Raw genomic sequence first — 17,207 nt, forward strand, 5'->3', positions numbered from 1 at the left:
TAATAACATCTTTTCCCACTGTTTTCCTCTCCACATCCCTAACTAAAAAGCAGTGACTCTCAGTCACACAAGCATTTAGATGGACATATATATGTGACAAAAGCATTTTTGGTACTATAGTAGTTCCCCCTTATCCTCAATTTCAGTTACCCCCAGTCAAATGCAGTCTAGAAGATAATCCTCCTTCTAACATATCATCAAAAGGTTAACAGTAGCCTAGCACTTACATCATCATGCTTACATTATACACCTCACTTCATCCCATCATGTAGGCATTTTATCATCTCACATCATTACAAGATGGGGTAAGTACAGTACAATATGATATTGTGACAGAGAAAGACCACATTCACATAACTTTTATATACACACAGTATAACTGTTCTGTTTTATTATTATTGTTGTTAATCTCTTATTGTGCCTAATTTATAAAGTAAACTTTCTCATACGTATGTATATATAGGGAAAAACAAGTACATATAGGGTTTGGTAATATCTGCAGTTCCAGGCATCCACTGGGGGTCTTGGAACATATCCCCCATAGATAAGGGCAGACCACTGTACAAAATATTGACATAAACAAACAATGTTCTTTTGTAATATGAATTATACAGAGTAACAGCCTATAAAATCACCTTATTTCTTAAGTATAAAGGGGAGAGAGAGAAGGAAAACTGATTTCTAAATGAACAATTAAAGCTCCAATTTAGTCAACAAAAGAGAATGCTCAAAAATTAAGAGCTGTATTCCTCATTAAGCTTTTAATAAGTTCATTCATTGTATAGATTGAGAAGGCTGATTATACATTCAAAATGTATTAGGATTCTAGGACTATAGTGATATAAAACATTACAGACAATAAAAACTTTCAAAATTAAAAAATAAGGAAAAATATGAAATAGTTTAGAGAACTTCTAGCTTCATTATAAATTTAAAAAACAATAAAATCCCTATAACAAAATTTTCTTACTTATGGGATTTCATTAATGACTCATAATCTTTCTTTTCAATGGTATTTAAATATAAACGAAAAGAGCAGGGAGAGACCCAAATTTACTCGATATATAATATCCATTAACATTGTATTTGCATAAAAAGTAATGGATGCTTTGCCAGTAAGAGTATACAGTCATGATCAAAATAAAAACAAACAATATTACTTCTGAGTCCATTCCTGCATCCAAATTAAGTATTCAACAATTTAGCAAAACCTCAAAAACCAAAGAGAAAAAAAAGCACAACCGAGAACAAGGGCAAAGCTAAACTCAGGAATGACAATGAATTTGCTATGATACAAACTACATAATGAAAAACAGAAGGAAAAAGTACAGGATAATCTCCCTAAGAAAGTACCCATTTTAATTTTTTATTACTTATTTTCTTCTCTTCATTGAAAGATACACTGGCTGCCTTTGAAATGTTTTCCCTACTCCTTCAATGGAGCTCAATGCATTTGCAAAGATTAAAAGATATATGATTATGTGCCCACATTTCCAAAAATACAGACTTTAATCTGGGAAAGGGAGGGAAAGATCTAAGCATCATTTGGAGAATAAAAAACACAAACAAAACAAAACAAAAGACCCCGCAAATATGAGCAAAATAATTTCATGGCCCAAACTAAAGACTCTCTTCTAAGTCAAACCTTAAAATTTTGAATTTCAAGGTAAAGCTGCTTGCTGGTCAAAACTGAAATGTTTCCATCATACACACTCTGTTCATACCTTCTGACAAGCTCGTTTGCATACATGTTTATATTCCTTGGCTTTGGACTCAGAATGATAACCCGCACCTGTAGTGGAAAAAAACAACCGATTGCTAGTCATCATTAAAATATCAGAGGTTTTGCTTATATTATATAAATAGTTCATACAAACTAATGCTCCCTTGGTGACAATAAAAGTATTATCCTACATGTATGGAGTTTTCAAAATCTAATCGCCTCCTTCTCTACCATAGCCTTTTTAATGCCATGCCTTACCTTCTTTTTCAAAGGCTATTTTCCTGACAGAGGCACTAAAAATAGCTCATATCCCCCAAGGGACTCCACCAAGATCATCTCCTTTCAAAAACCTCTCTCCAAAGTCAGGTTTTTGTTTTTTGTTTTTTGTTTTTTTTTTTTTGGTCTGGAGTTGATAACCCAGGAGGTGTCAGGGACAGAGTCCCTTCACTTTCCTTTCTGTTGACCTTTAGAAAGCCCCTGCCATTTGGCAAATAAATGCTCAGAATCCTGAATCCTTAAAAATAACCAGAAAACTAGGTAGTTTCTACATAACATTTGAAGTTATTTCCCACAACCACCAAAATACCATCACTGCTATCCAAACTTTTTACACCCTCTCACTGCTGGACTGTAGCTCAGGGTGTCTCTGAAACCTCAGTGACAGCACATTCATGTATGTCTATAAGAAATCCTGGTGTCCCTGTCTCTTAAACACCCAGCAACCTACTCAAGAGAATGGCTCTGAAATCTGTTGCCCTAAGAGGGTGAATACTTGCTTAGTTAGGGATTTGAGAATATAAATAAGAAAGAAACCAAGACAAGGGCCCTGAAACTCTCTTGATGATTAGGCTTCTAAACAAAGTTCTTTAACAGAGAACTCTGAATCACTCCCCCCAACTCCCCTGAACCAAGGCCCTACAGGGGTCCAACATAAAGGTTAAGAACTGCATTTCTAAGCCTCAGGGCTGTTCATGTAGGCCTACAGACTCTAACACAAACCTAACCCACCTTTCCTCAAGTCAGAGAAAAAACTAGCCCATGAAGCTATCAATCAGGGACCCAGGAGAGCAGAAAAGATGCAAAACCAACAGGAATCCATACACCCAAATTCTAATCCTATTTCTCAAGAGAACTGCGAAACTTCATAGAGCCTATGCCAATATTTAACAGGCCTCTTTTCATGCTTCTCTAACAGGTCTGTCGCCTTAGATCTAGGAGCCTCAATCTTTCAGCAGTATTTCCCAAATCATGGGACACTATTGCTAAATAAATAACTTTAGTGTATGGATGACAGTTTTAATAGGATTAACATACAACTCCCCTTTGAATAACGGAAAAGTCTCAGCATGGCCACAATACATCTTTAATATCTGGTTAACATTTGCTAATTTCTCTATTTAACAAAGGAAAGGTAGGCTCAGGATCTAAGCCACAGACATGCAACAGGATTTAGCTAAAATTTAATTACACTGGTTTGGTTATTTACACTGTAAATTACACTGTATTTAAAGTTATTTTTGGGGCGCCTGGGAGGCTCAGTTGGTTGAGTGTCCAACCAACTTTGGCTCAGGTCATGATCTCGCAGTCTGTGAGTTCAAGCCCGGCGTCAGGCTCTGTGTTGACAGCTCAGAGCCTGGAGCCTGTTTCAGATTCTGTGTCTCCCTCTCTCTCTGCCCCTCCCCAGCTCATGCTCTGTCTCTATCTCAAAAATAAATAAACCTTAAAAAATATTTTTTTAAGTTATTTTCTCCTCATGCAAGTGATACTGACACTTCATTTGAGTAAAGATAGGTTTCAGCTTTAAAGTATTAAGGTAAAAAGTGTTCAGCCTTTTGATATTAGGTAAACAGTATAGGTAGTATACAGACTAGGAAAAATCAAGAATCTAAGACTCAAATGACTAAAATTTGGGCAAGTCTCCTCTAGTGGGAGGGAAAAAAGCTTTAAGATCTCTACAATGGATAAGGAATTGAAATTTCGTCCCTTAAATGTGCAAAATATATATTTCTCCATGATCAGTCTATCTGACCTTCTAATGGTTTAGAAAAAGAGTCACTCTAATCCACATAATTTCCACCTATTACTGCTGGCCCCAACACCAACTTATCTAAGATATCTAAGAGCCATTCCCATCCAGTGAGTAAAAGAAGAGGGATATTACCATGACAGTCATAAAAAGCAATGCTTTCCAACTAATCAAAAGCTCTATGTTGTTGCTTGTCAAAAATTTTAAACCTTTCTTGTATGTTTGTCACATACTCATTCTAAATAAATAATACTGGGTACTACAAAAGGTGCACCATCAACATTATAGTAGGAAGAGCCCCGGACTAGGAGTCTGAAGGCAGGCATTCCTGGTCCCAAGTCTACTTCTAACTGGGTTATTTCTAAAATTTACCTCATTTCTTTGTAAAAATCTTTTGAAAGAAAAGCAAATTGAACCTGGGTTTCTTAGATTCTCCTGGATTAGATTTTGTAAGACTCCCCAAGTTATCTAGTCTAGATATAGCCAAAGTTTAATGACCAGGCAGGACACCAGTTTGGCAAAAAAAACAATTCTACTCCTCACCCCATATCAAAGTTAATCTTGATCCCACCCTGTTTGACTGTCTGAGGAAAGTTAAAAGGAGATCCAGCCATTCCTTCTCCCTTCACAGAAGTCATGCATTTTAGATAAATGCAGGCAAATAAAAATGACTAAAGGAAAAAAAAAAAAAAAAAAAGCCTGCTGAGAGCAGAGCTGCACTGCTCTGAAATCCAAAATCCTCAATGAGTGGGGACCCAGGAGTTGAACTTCACTGTGTCTGTCCCCCAGATCCTCTGAAGTAGAGATTATGGGCTGATGTATTACCAAAAGCACTAGACTGGGACTAAGGGTCCACATAAGGGTTTCTCAACCTGGCTCTAGCGCAAACTAGCCATGAGGCTGGAGCTACTTAATCTCTCTTCCTCATTTTTAGTATTAAGGCAAACTAACTCCATGATCGTATAATTCTATTCTAAAAAGGCCACAACTCAATATGGGGTCAGTAAAATTTCTCAGTAGCATTATTTTTAAAAACAGAAACTAGAGTTTAAGAAATGACTTTGGGGGCACCTGAGTGGCTCAGTCGGTTAAGCATCCGACTCTTGGTTTCAGCTCAGGTCATGATCTTGCACTTTCGTGGGTTCAAGCCCCACATCGGGCCGTGCACTGGCAGTGTGGAGCCTGCTTAGGATTCTCTCTCTTCATCTCTCTCTGCACCTGCCCCACTCACACTGTCTCTCTCAAAATAAATAAATAAACTTAAAAAAAATTACTTTGTCGGATTCTAACACTACTTAATTATACCTATTACATATAGGGGGTGAAAGTAAGTAACAGGGTAGAGAAGTAAAGAAGACATAAGAAGAGCTGTCAGTATAAGATCTTCCAAGTAGGGAATAGGAGAGGCCTGTATTGAAGTCACTCTTTGGTTCCAACTCCCCTCTGGCAGTTTGCCTCCTCCAGATGTGAAATTCAATTCTCAGTGTACTTCAAGCAAGAAAAAAAAAAAATCAACATTATTTTCATCTTCCGACTCACCCACTTAGAGCTTACCTGCATGTACCAACACAAAGCCCCCTCGCTTCTCCTTATGGGATTGCTTTGTTTCCAACTCTTTGACTGTTATTTTAGCAGCCGAAACCTGAGATGATCTGGAAGGCAGCCCTTCTCCAGAACTCATCCCCTTCTCCATGGTCATTCTCTGAGATTACCATCTTCTATTGGGGAAAGTGCATACTTCCATCCAAAAGTAATTGCAGGAGAAGAATTACCCTAAAGAAAAACAGCCAAAGATGGTATACATTTCCCTCTCTAACACAAACATAACTTATACAAATATGTGCAAAGATAACTTTCCAAAAACCTAATTTTAAAGTCATTTAACTGGATAATACAAAGAATATGAAAAGGTAAGATTTAAATCTCTGTCCACAGACAGTACTTGCTTGAAGTCATATAAACAAAAGAACTGTTGAAAAAAGACTTCCTACTGAGTCTAAAGATATTTTATCTTTCACTGCATATACACTGTAGAAAACCTCAATATAACTTAAATATTACTTTCTACTCCCTCCAAACCAAATACTAATAATCTCTGGGACATTGTAGAATCAAAGATGGTGCCTTGATAAAGCCCAGGTCGCAGCTTACTTTTTTCACCAGCTTTATTGCGATATAACTGACATATAACATTACGTAAATTTGCGTACAAAATGATTTGACACACACACACATACTGTGAAATGATCACCACAATAATATCAGTTAACATGTCCATCACCTCACATAATTAGTTTTTTGTGTGATGCGAAAATTTAAGATCTATAAATTGCTGCTTAAAGATATGAAGCAACGGATTCGCACTTGCCTGTGAAGAACTTAAGACAAACAGTACAATGCTCCACAGCTTGACTGTAAAACATAAATGCTAACAAAATTGTAAGACCAAACCAAGAAATGAAAATAACACTCGTACAAATACTTAATTTTAATGAAAAGCTTTGTTTCTGAGGTGCTTGATAGATGACATATAAAATGTAATGAGACAAACTAAAAACAACTTATACCACCAAGTTCCTAATTTTTCTCACAAGCTCACAAGCTTCTAGCAATCTTGGCTTAACAACAGTAATTATGGTATGGCAGAACATATCTCAGATTAGGGAAAAATGAATCATTTAAAAATCAACACAGAGATTTAAAGAAAATCTGAGAGTCGGGTGGCTGACATAAACGCCTAGATTCATACTGTCAGGTAAAAATCTGTACTTTATTCTAAAATGGGGAGGGGCATAAGTCTTTCTTTTCTAATATAAAACATAAATAGTAATATAAAAAGTGACTTAGCTGCCTAATCCAAAAAACTGGTGTTTCTCAGAGTGTGGTCTGCAGACCAGGGTTTGCTACCAGTCTGCAAGAGATTATTATTTCATTAATATTTTAATTGGTTTGTATACACGTTTTCAATAAACAATGTGTACAACTTGTGTAATTTTTTTTCTATTTCCTTGTTCTGTTTATATTTTTGAAGCAATTTTATCTATTAAATATAATAAAAAATTGAGCTTTTATTTTTATCTTTCATTCACAGTTCCATACTTCCATTTTGTTTGGGGTTTAGTTCTTTGGTTTGGGGTTTTGGTTCTTTTGCACTTTACAAAATAGTCAACAATGGATTTAAAAATTTTTTTAAGTTGGTTCTTTACACCAGAGGTGGTCTGAGAAGCACTGCAATATAGTATTTTAACTTCTTTTAATTCTTGGTTAAAAAGAGTCCATTGAGTTAGTATCAAAAATCTATGAAGAACTTACCAAACTCAACACCCAAAAAACAAATAATCCAGTGAAGAAATGGGCAGAAGACATGAATAGACACTTTTCCAAAGAAGACATCCAGATGGCTAACAGACACATGAAAAGATGTTCAACATTGCTCATCATCAGGGAAACACAAATTAAAACCACAATGAGATACCATCTCACACCAGTTAGAGTGGCTAAAATTAACAACTCAGGAAATAACAGATGTTGGCAAGGATGTGGAGAAACGGGAACCCTCTTGCACTGTTGGTGGGAATGCAAATTGGTGCAGCCGCTCTGGAAAGCAGTGTGGAGGTTCCTCAGAAAATTAAAAATAGACCTACCCTATGACCCAGCAATAGCACTGCTAGGAATTTACCCAAGGGATACAGGAGTACGGATGCATAGGGGCACTTGTACCCCAATGTTTATAGCAGCACTCTCAACAATAGCCAAATTATGGAAAGAGCCTGAATGTCCATCAACTGATGAATGGATAAAGAAATTGTGGTTTATATACACAATGGAATACTACGTGGCAATGAGAAAGAATGAAATATGGCCTTTTGTAGCAACGTGGATGGAACTGGAGAGTGTGATGCTAAGTGAAATAAGCCATACAGAGAAAGACAGATACCATGTGGTTTCACTCTTATGTGGATCCTGAGAAACTTAACAGAAACCCATGGGGGAGGGGAAGGAAAAAAAAAAAAAAAAGAGGTTAGAGTGGGAGAGAGCCAAAGCATAAGAGACTGTTAAAAACTGAGAACAAACTGAGGGTTGATGGGGGGTGGGAGGGAGGGGAGGGTAGGTAATGGGTATTGAGGAGGGCACCTTTTGGGATGAGCACTGAGTGTTGTATGGAAACCAATTTGACAATAAATTTCATATATTGAAAAAAAAAAATTAAAAATAGAACTACCCTACGACCCGGCAATTGCACTACTAGGCATTTATCCAAGGGATACAGGTGTGCTGTTTAGAAGGGACGCACACACCACCATGTTTATAGCAGCACTATCAACAATAGCCAAAGTATGGAAAGAGCCCAAATGTCCATCAATGGATGAATGGATAAAGAAGATATGGTATATATATATACAATGGAGTATTACTCGGCAATCAAAAAGAATGAAATCTTGCCATCTGCAACTACATGGATGGAACTGGAGGGTATTACGCTAAGTGAATAAGTCAGTCAGAGAAAGACGGATATCATATGTTCTCATTCATATGTGGAATCTGAGAAACTTAACAGACGATCATAGGGGAAGGGAAGGAAAAATAGGATAAAAACAGAGAGGGAGGCAAACCATGACTCTTAAATACAGAGAGCAAACTGAGGATTGGCGGGGGTGGGTAAAATGGCTGATGAGCTTTAAGGAGGGCACTAGTTGGGATGAGCACTGGGTGTTATATGTAAATGATGCATCATTGGATTCTACTGAAACCAGGACTACACTGCATGTTATCTCACTTGAGAACAAAAAATAAAATAAATAAAATAAAATAAAATGAAGTAAAATAAAATAAAATAAAATAAAAGTTTGATAGAAAAAAAAGAGTCCAGTGAATTTTTATCACAGAACATTTCATTTAAAGGACAAATAGCTTTTGGTCGCCTGGGTGGCTCAGTCAGTTAAGCGTCCAACTCTTAGTTTCAGCTCAGATGATGGTTTCACAATTCGTGGGTTCAAGCCTGACATCGGGCTCTGTGCTGATAGCCCTGACAGAAGGGTTCTCTCTCTCTCTGTCGCTCCTCCACTCACACTGTCTCTCTCTCAAAATAAATAAGCTTTAAAAAAATATATTTTTTAAAAAAAAGGACAAATAGAGGTTTTTCTATGTTTATTTATTAACTTTGAGACAGTGTTAGCCTGAGCGGGGTGAGGCAGAGAGGACGAGAGAGAAAGAATCCCAAGCAGGCTCCCCGCATCCATTCACAGCCCAATGCAGGGCTCACTCTCCCTAAGGATGAGATCATGACCTGAGCCAAAACCAGAGGTGGAGGCTTAACTGACTGAGCCACCCAGGTGTCCCTAAAGGACAGATAGTTTTAAATCAAAAAATATATTTGCTGTTGTACTAAAATGTTTATATATATTCATAAATGCAGGAAGAAAATTTAGATTACAAAAGAATGCTGATATTGATTAAATAAACATGAATCGAAATGCCTGCTTTTGTTTTTGTTTTGTGGTGATTGCTGACTTTCTAAGGAAGGATTCTATTCTAATGACTTCACTTATTTGACTTAGGTTATTTAGTTATTTCTCTTTGGTTATTTCACTTATTTGACTTTGGTTACTACTTATTCATGTGTCAGTTGACCAAGTGGATTTTTTTTTTTTAATTTTTTTTCGAAGTGGAATTTAAATGATTAGCATACATGCCATCATGTCTGACCCAGCCATGAAATGAGCTTAGGCCCAATAGTCCCACAAACACAGGTGGAATGAAAACTCAGGCCTCGGAAAATTAAGAGTTTCAGTTAAAATGAACACACATCCAAGCAGTATGAGTTATTAAACTTCAAGCTACTCTGACTCACCATTATCAGATGCATTCTTTCATAAATAAGAAACTGAAACACCTATATTTTACAATGAATAAGGTTGATGTAATAGCATTTTAATATATATGAGAGATTTAAAAACATTGCTTCTCAGGCTTATCTGAAAAAAATAAAATGTGGAAGATGAATTAATATGCTATTTCTTGAGCAATCTACCATCCCTCAGAGAGAGAATATCTGAAATATATTTAGCTAATCATGTCATCTCCATAAACTCCTCCAAAAATGTTGGCCTGAAGGTTCTGCTGGACTAGGAAAGGAACTTAAATACACAGGCTATCCAATGTACAACTCTGGCCTCCAACTCCCAATGGTTACCGGAATGTTTTGAGTTCAATTAGAAATGAAGCAACTTCTACTCCAACATCAGTTTTTGTTTAACTCAAAACCTATTAAAGGTCTGACCTAATAAATAAAGAGTTCCAACAAAAGACTTAAAAAAAAAAAAAAAAAAGACAACAAAGGGCAAATGGGCAAATCCCAGTTCATAGAAAAATTATACAACGGTTTAAACAGATCAAAAAAGGCTAAACCTCACTCAAAAGAAAGATACAAAACAAAACTACACCCAAATGCCATTTTCTAACTTGGGTTGGCCAACATCCAAATTATATCACGTTTTGAGGCAATTGAGAATCAGGAGTTCTCACACACTATAGTAGTAACCTAAAGATGACAGAACTGAACAAGAGCAATTTGGCAAAATCAATCAAAATTAGGAATGCACACTGAAGGATTATTTGCAATAGTAAAAATATGAACCAACAATACGTCTTAATGTAAGTGGTTAAAAATAAAAGCATCCTTTGGAAAAAATGAGAATATTCTTGATAAAGAAATACAGATTGACTAATCTTAAAGATATTTTGGTAAGCAAAAAAGGCATAGTACAGATGTACATGCAATACCATATTTTGAGGGAATGGGGAAAAAGTAATACAGCTAAATATATACGCAAAGTACAAATCTGCAAGAATATGCCAAAAAAAAAAAAAATACTATAATAGTGGCCACCAGAAGAAGATTTGAATGACTAATGGACAAAAGTGGGGTGGAAATTTATTGTTCATAGTTTATACCTTGCAATTCTTAAAAATCTAAACATATTATTTACAAAAAAAAAAAAAAAACCCAGCTCTTTTCTTTTTTTTTTTTTATGGAAACATGAAGTAACTAGCTAAATCCAAGTTCCAAAATAGAGCAAGCCTATGAGATCTCACTTAAAAACTTCAGTAAGGGGGGAAATGTCATATGCTGAAACTTCTCAATACTCATCCCACCTAGGGCAGGAATAGACAAAAACATGGCCAAACCAACAATACTGCCCAAGAAGTCTGTTTTTGTTTTTCTGGATCTTGAACTTCTGAGGCCACACAAACTACAGGTAATCCAAAAAAAAACAAAAAAACAAAAAAACAAAAACAAAAAAAAAGGAAAAAAAAAGATCATAGTGTTTGACCCCTACAGTTCAGACTAAGGAGTAAAAACTAAATCATTTCTGTAGACTAACATCAAATATCCCTGGGATTATTTTTTATCACATCTGTACTAATTGTTACAAATCATTATTTGAAATTGATGGAGCATACTTACATCAATATATTGATCCACAAGAAAAATGTCTAACATTTCAGCCAAGCTTTGAGGTAACATTCAACACACAAAGTTTCCAATGAAAGGAGATGCACAAACATGTTACAGTTTTACACAACAGAAAACAATTATATGGTTCATTTTTATAATGCTTTTATTTATGAATAATATACCTGAATATGGACATTTTTCAATTTTCCACTAGTGATGATATTAAAATTCATTTTATTATTTCTAACAAACACTGGCAACTTGTCCATCCTCCGCAACAGTTATGTCAAAAATTAAACAAAGTTAGCATATGACCCAATAATTTCACTCCTAGGTATATACTCAAGAGAACTGAAAACATAGCCACACAAAAAAACTGTACATGAATGTTTTTGGCAGAATTATTTATAATAGTCAAAAAATGATTAACAATTCAAATGTCCAAGAACTGATGATAAGCAAATATGGTACATTCATATAATGGCATATTATTTAGCCATAGAAAAAATAAGTACTGATATATAGTATGGCATGAATGAACCTTGAAAACAATCAAAGAAGTCAGACACAAAAGGCTGCATATAGTATGCTTCCATTTATGTGAAATGTCCAGAGTAGGCAAGTCTAAGGAGACAGAAAGTAGATTAATGGCTGCCTTGGGCTGGGAGGCTAAAGGGGAATTGGAGAGTGACTGCTCATGGGGGTGGGTTTTCTTTTGATGGCAATAAAAATGTTCTAAAACTGATTGTGGTGATGGTTGCACAATTCTGAATATACTAAATACCACTGAGTTGTACACTTTAAGTGGATAAATTATATGATAAATGAATTCTATCTTAATAAAGCTGTTTGGAAAAAAACAAACTTTCTGCTTCACATAAATTGTATCTTTTCCAAGTTACCAAACTTAATGGCCTTTTCTGCTCACAACCCTTGTTCTCTAGATCCCCTAGAGATCTCCTAGATCCCCTGCTCTTCATGGCCCTCTGACCCTTCCCAACTTTGTCCTCTTACATGACTCCCTGTCCATGGACCAATTCTCAAATTTGAGCAATTTCATCCACTGCCAATCTTTCAAAACAATCATCCCTCAGTAAATCAGATGATTTGCAACTCTTTATCCTGTCGCTTGAGCTCTAGCCACAAGTCTCCTGCATAGCTCAACCTGGATCCTCTTCACTCTTAGCCTACCCAAAACAAACTCATCTTTCCATAGAAATCTAGTTCTTTACACATTACTCCTTATTTTGCTTAATAGCACTAATTTTTTTCTAACACACCTTCATGTCATCTAGGACTATACCTACTTTCCAAGTCTATAAGTTTCTCCCTCAAGCATTTAACTTCCTTTTCCCTACTGCCTTGACCCTTGTTCAGCTCACATACCTCTTAGCATAAATGTTACAAAAAGCATTTTAACTTTTCTCCCCAAATCCAGACTATTGTAAAACAACCAACTACAAAAGGCTGCCAAAATAAATCTCATAAAAGGACAACTCCAATCAAAACGAATAGCATGCCAAAAGACATGAACAGACAATACGCAAAAGAGGAAATATAAACTCGATATCCAATATTAAGGGAAGAATATTCAAAAAAATACAAATAAAAATGAAATTTTCCTAACTAGCACTGTACAGCCGCCATAAACTGATGTAACCATTTGAAAAGGAATTCGTCAGTAAGTATCAGGACACTTAAAATGTGTAATTTTGTATATACTACCTTTCCAGAGATACTCTGTATGAACTAGTCTACACTAAAGCACAAGTAACAATAATACTGTGGATACCTCTAAGGAGAACTGGGAGACTGAGGGGCAAAGATGAAAGGAAAACTTGATTTTCTAATAGCTTTATGTATTTGATTTTTTTTTTTTAAACCATGTACTATCTACAGGTTTAAGTTAGCCATCTCTGAGACTAAGATGAATGTAAATTAATCGGATTATCAAGGCCAGAAAAGAAACTCAGAATAAAACATTGTTTCTGCTCTAGGGACTTTGAAGACACTGATTTAAGGTCTAAATCTTGACCCCATTTCTCTCAAAGACTGTTTTATTTTCCTATTGCATGTGATGACACTTTTTTTTTTCTTTACACCACTTAGAAAACTACTGCATGTCCTGTTTGCCCCTGGTGTTGAAGTTTCTCACTCTAGATTTATTAAGTCTTTTAGAAACAGTTGAAAGAATAATAAGTCAGGGAATACATTCATCTTATAGCAAAAGGCTTTTGTAGAAATACAGCCCTTAAGCTATAGCAACGGATGGATAAAGAAACATTTTGCCACTCTTAACATCATGACATTGAAGGTTTAATGCCTCATTCAATGAGCTCCAAAACACACTTATTTCATCTTTGACCCAGTAATTTCAATTTCGAGAACACTTTCTACCAAAATAACTTCAAACACAAAAAAGACTTTATGTCTTTTATGCTGTGTTTAACACAGGATAATATAGAAAAACAAAAATCTGGGAGTGACCTAAATATCCAACATAGAAAAATGGTTAACAAATGATAACCTTTATTATTTATGGTCAACATGTTTTCAACAAGGGTACCAAGGCCATTAAATGAGGAAAGGATAGTCTTCAACAAATGGTGCTGGAAAAACTGGATAGCTACATGCAAAAGAATGAACTTGGAATCCTATTTATTCCTAACCACCTATTCCTTGATATACACAGATCAAGAACTAAATGTAAGAACTAAAACTATAAAATTCTTAGGAAAAAACATAATCTTGTCTTTGACAATGGTGTTACATAGGACACCAAAAGCACAAGCAACCAAAGAAAATATAAATAAATTAGTATTCACCAAAAGGTTAAACGTTTATACTTCAAAGGACACTATTCAAAAAGCAAAAAGAAACCCCACAAAATGGAAAGAAAAAAAAAAAAAAAACCACTGCAAATCATATACCTGATAAAGGACTTGCCTCCAGACTATATAAAGAACTCATATAACATCAAAGTTTCTAAAATCTCAACATAAAAATGAGCAAAGGAATTAAACTGACATTTCTCCAAAGATACAAAAAAGGCTAATAAGCATATGGAAAGATGCTCAACATTACTAGCCATCAGGGAAATGGAAATCAAAACCACAGTGAGATACCATTTCATAAGCAATAGTATAGCTATAATGCAAAAGATAGATAATAAGTGCCAACAAGGATATGGAGAAATCAGAACCCTCTTATCCTGCTGGACAGACCACTTTGGAAAACATCTGGCAGCTCCTCAAAAAGTTCAATATAGTTACCATATGACCCAGCATTTCCACTCCTAGATATATACCCAAAAGAACTGAAAACCTATAACCACACAGAAACCTGTACCTGAATGTTTACAGAATTATTCATAATAGTCAAAAAGAGAATTCAATTCAAATATCCAATTGATGATGGATAAACAAAACGTGGCATATTCACATAATGGAATATTATTCAGCCATTAAGAAGGAAAGCAGTACTGATACATAATACAACATAGATGAACCTTGAAAACATTATGCTAAGTAAAAGAAGGCAGGTACAAAAGGCCACATATTATATAGTTCCATTTGCATGAAATGTCCAGAATAGGAAAATCAATAGACACAAAAGTGGATTAGTGGCTGCTAGGGACTGGGGGATCAAACGGGAAGTGATTATAATGGGCAGTTTCTTTTGGAGATGATGAAAATGTTCTGGAACTATATAGTGGTGATAGGTGCACAACTCTATCAGTATAGTAAAAACCAATGAAATTTACAATTTAAAAGGATGGGTTTATGGTATGTTAATTATATCTAAAGGGAAAAAAAAAATCTATGCAATGGAAGCAATGTACAAAAATTATGCCTTTTGGTTATAACCACACTTTATACACACACACACACTATAATCACAAATAGGTTGAGAATTTGCTATTAAAAAAAAAAGGAAAGGGATCAAAATGCTGGGTTGGTAAAACTACAGGTGATCTCTTTATAATTATTTCTGCGTTCTCCAGATATTCTTTAATAAGCATGCACTGCTTTTTACGAGTGGGGGTGGAGCTTTATTTAAAACAAACAAAAAGGGAAACTGTTTTAACTCCCGAGTGTATAAAAATTCCTTAGGTTAGTATTCAACGATCTCAGTCACATGGTCCCGAAAATACCTTTCCTTTCCCCTCCCCTACACAGGCGAGTCAAGTTAAACTCCCTCCTTCCGGAAACACGATGCCCTCTATTTCCAGGGCCGCTCCAGCTCCTGTTTTCCACCCTCCTCTCCATCTTCTCGGTCCTTTCCTCCGCCGCCGCCTGAGCAGTAAATGCTAACGTCCTGACGGACCCTAACCAGGCCTCTTACACCACGGGGCTGCCCTGGCCCCAACCCGCCACGCACGACTAGGGTGCACACTCTCGGGTCTCTGCGAGCCTCCGACTCGGAGAACCCCGCAGCCCGCACTGCAAAGTGAGTGAAGGACAGTGAGGACTGCCCACACACAGACAGCCCCTTCCTCGGAGAAGGAATGAGACCGCCAAGCTGGAGCCAACGCTGAGAAGGGGACCGACACGGGCGCCACGCGCGACCGAGGGGCCGAGGGACGTCCCGGATCCGCTCCTTCAGCACCGCCCCAGGCAAGTGGGCATCATGCGCGCCGCCCCCTCCCGGCCCCGGAGAGGATGTCCCGGTGAGCGAATGGGGCCTGGACAGAGGCAGCGCCGCCGCGGCTGCAGCAGCGCGGACAGCGTGAGAAAGAGGGACACTCACCCGCGTCAGCCCCGAGCCCTCACAGCACCGGAAGTAGTCACCCGCCCGTTGCCAGGGTGAGGAAGCGGGGCTTACGTCAAGCTTTTCCATTGGGCATGCGCCTAGCCACGTGGCCGGAAGCTTACGCCCACGCGCTGATCTGACTCGGCCCACTGCTAGCGAACGTTTCACCTGGCCGCAGAAGTTCTGCGTGGAGTTCACCTGGAGCTTCGTTCTGAGCTGCGCAGGCGCTTTTGCCTAACTCCCCTCAACCAGCCTCTTAGTGAGCCGGCGTCCTGTGACTGTAACTGATCCGAGTGGTTTGGCAGACCAGCGATGTGATAGGACATGAAATTAGAGCAGCCATGATTTAATGAAGTGACACTTCAGAACTTAATTTTACTCTGTCTTTGCAGTCCCCCCCCCCCCCCGCCCGGCCCCATACAGTAGGGAAAACTACAGTTCTGCCCGGATTCCATATGGGAGGTGAGGGCTAGCCTTGCCCTGGGGACAATGAAAGTGTGGATAGCCTTTCTTTTACACGTAGCATCCAAGATCAAGATCGAGCAACAATGTAATCCCTCTAATGTTTCTTTGTAACTATTAACAAGAGTCCTTTAACAAGTAACCAACCACCTTTAACCTGTTTTAGGAAGCAAAGATTGAAAGAAGTAAAGCAATAGCTCTATGGTCCCCAGACCAGAAGTTTAACTTGACCCTGCCCTTGCTAGAAGTACAGTTTATGAAAAGAAGTCCCACCACGCTGGGGTGTAAAAAATATAAATAAAAATTTTTTAAGTATTTAATTGCAGATTGAAATAGACAGCAGTCCGCTTCTATCTGATTATCTAAAATTTTAAGACTGATGATACTATATCCTGTTGGTGAGGATTGAGAAAACAATCACTCTTGTTCATTGTTGGAGGAATAAAGATTTGCGCATATTTTTGGAGGGCAATTTGATGGTCATCTACCACAATTTTAAATGTACTTACCCTTTGACTCAGAAGATCCAGTTTTCTCTCTGTCTCTCTCTCTCAAAAAATAAATAAATAAATAAATAAATAAACTTAAAAAAATAAAATAAAAAGGGCGCCTGGTGGCTTAGTAGGTTGAGCATCGGACTCGGTTTTGCCTCAGATCATGATTTCATGGTTCATCAGTTCCAGTTGGCATCAGACTCCATGCTGACAGTGCAGAGCCTGCTTGGGATTCTCTCTTCTTTGGATTCCCTCTCTCTCTCTCTGCCCCTTTGCCACTCTCCCTTTCTG

The 17,207-nt window shown here is 37.2% G+C and overlaps 1 protein-coding gene across 13 annotated transcripts in view; it reads right to left on the minus strand.

The window, feature by feature from the left end:
- Positions 1–16,063, minus strand: part of TASP1 (taspase 1) — a 297,506-nt gene extending 281,443 nt beyond the window's left edge. For 12 of the 13 annotated variants that reach the window (XR_006703341.1, XR_006703342.1, XM_045445328.1 and 9 more), the window contains exons 1-3: positions 15,958–16,063; positions 5,304–5,522; positions 1,725–1,792 (exon numbers count right to left, since the gene is read on the minus strand). Coding sequence is in view for 10 of the 13 variants with exons in the window: in XM_045445328.1 (XP_045301284.1) it covers positions 1,725–1,792; positions 5,304–5,448 (213 nt within the window). In the remaining 3 variants the exon portion in view is untranslated. Of the gene's footprint in view, positions 1–1,724; positions 1,793–5,303; positions 5,523–15,957 lie in introns of those variants that run through there. The other variant, XM_045445337.1, reaches the window with a different exon arrangement.
- Positions 16,064–17,207: the final 1,144 nt, after the last annotated feature.

This window comes from Leopardus geoffroyi, chromosome A3 (genome assembly GCF_018350155.1).
Source record: "Leopardus geoffroyi isolate Oge1 chromosome A3, O.geoffroyi_Oge1_pat1.0, whole genome shotgun sequence".
Taxonomy (NCBI): domain Eukaryota; kingdom Metazoa; phylum Chordata; class Mammalia; order Carnivora; family Felidae; genus Leopardus; species Leopardus geoffroyi.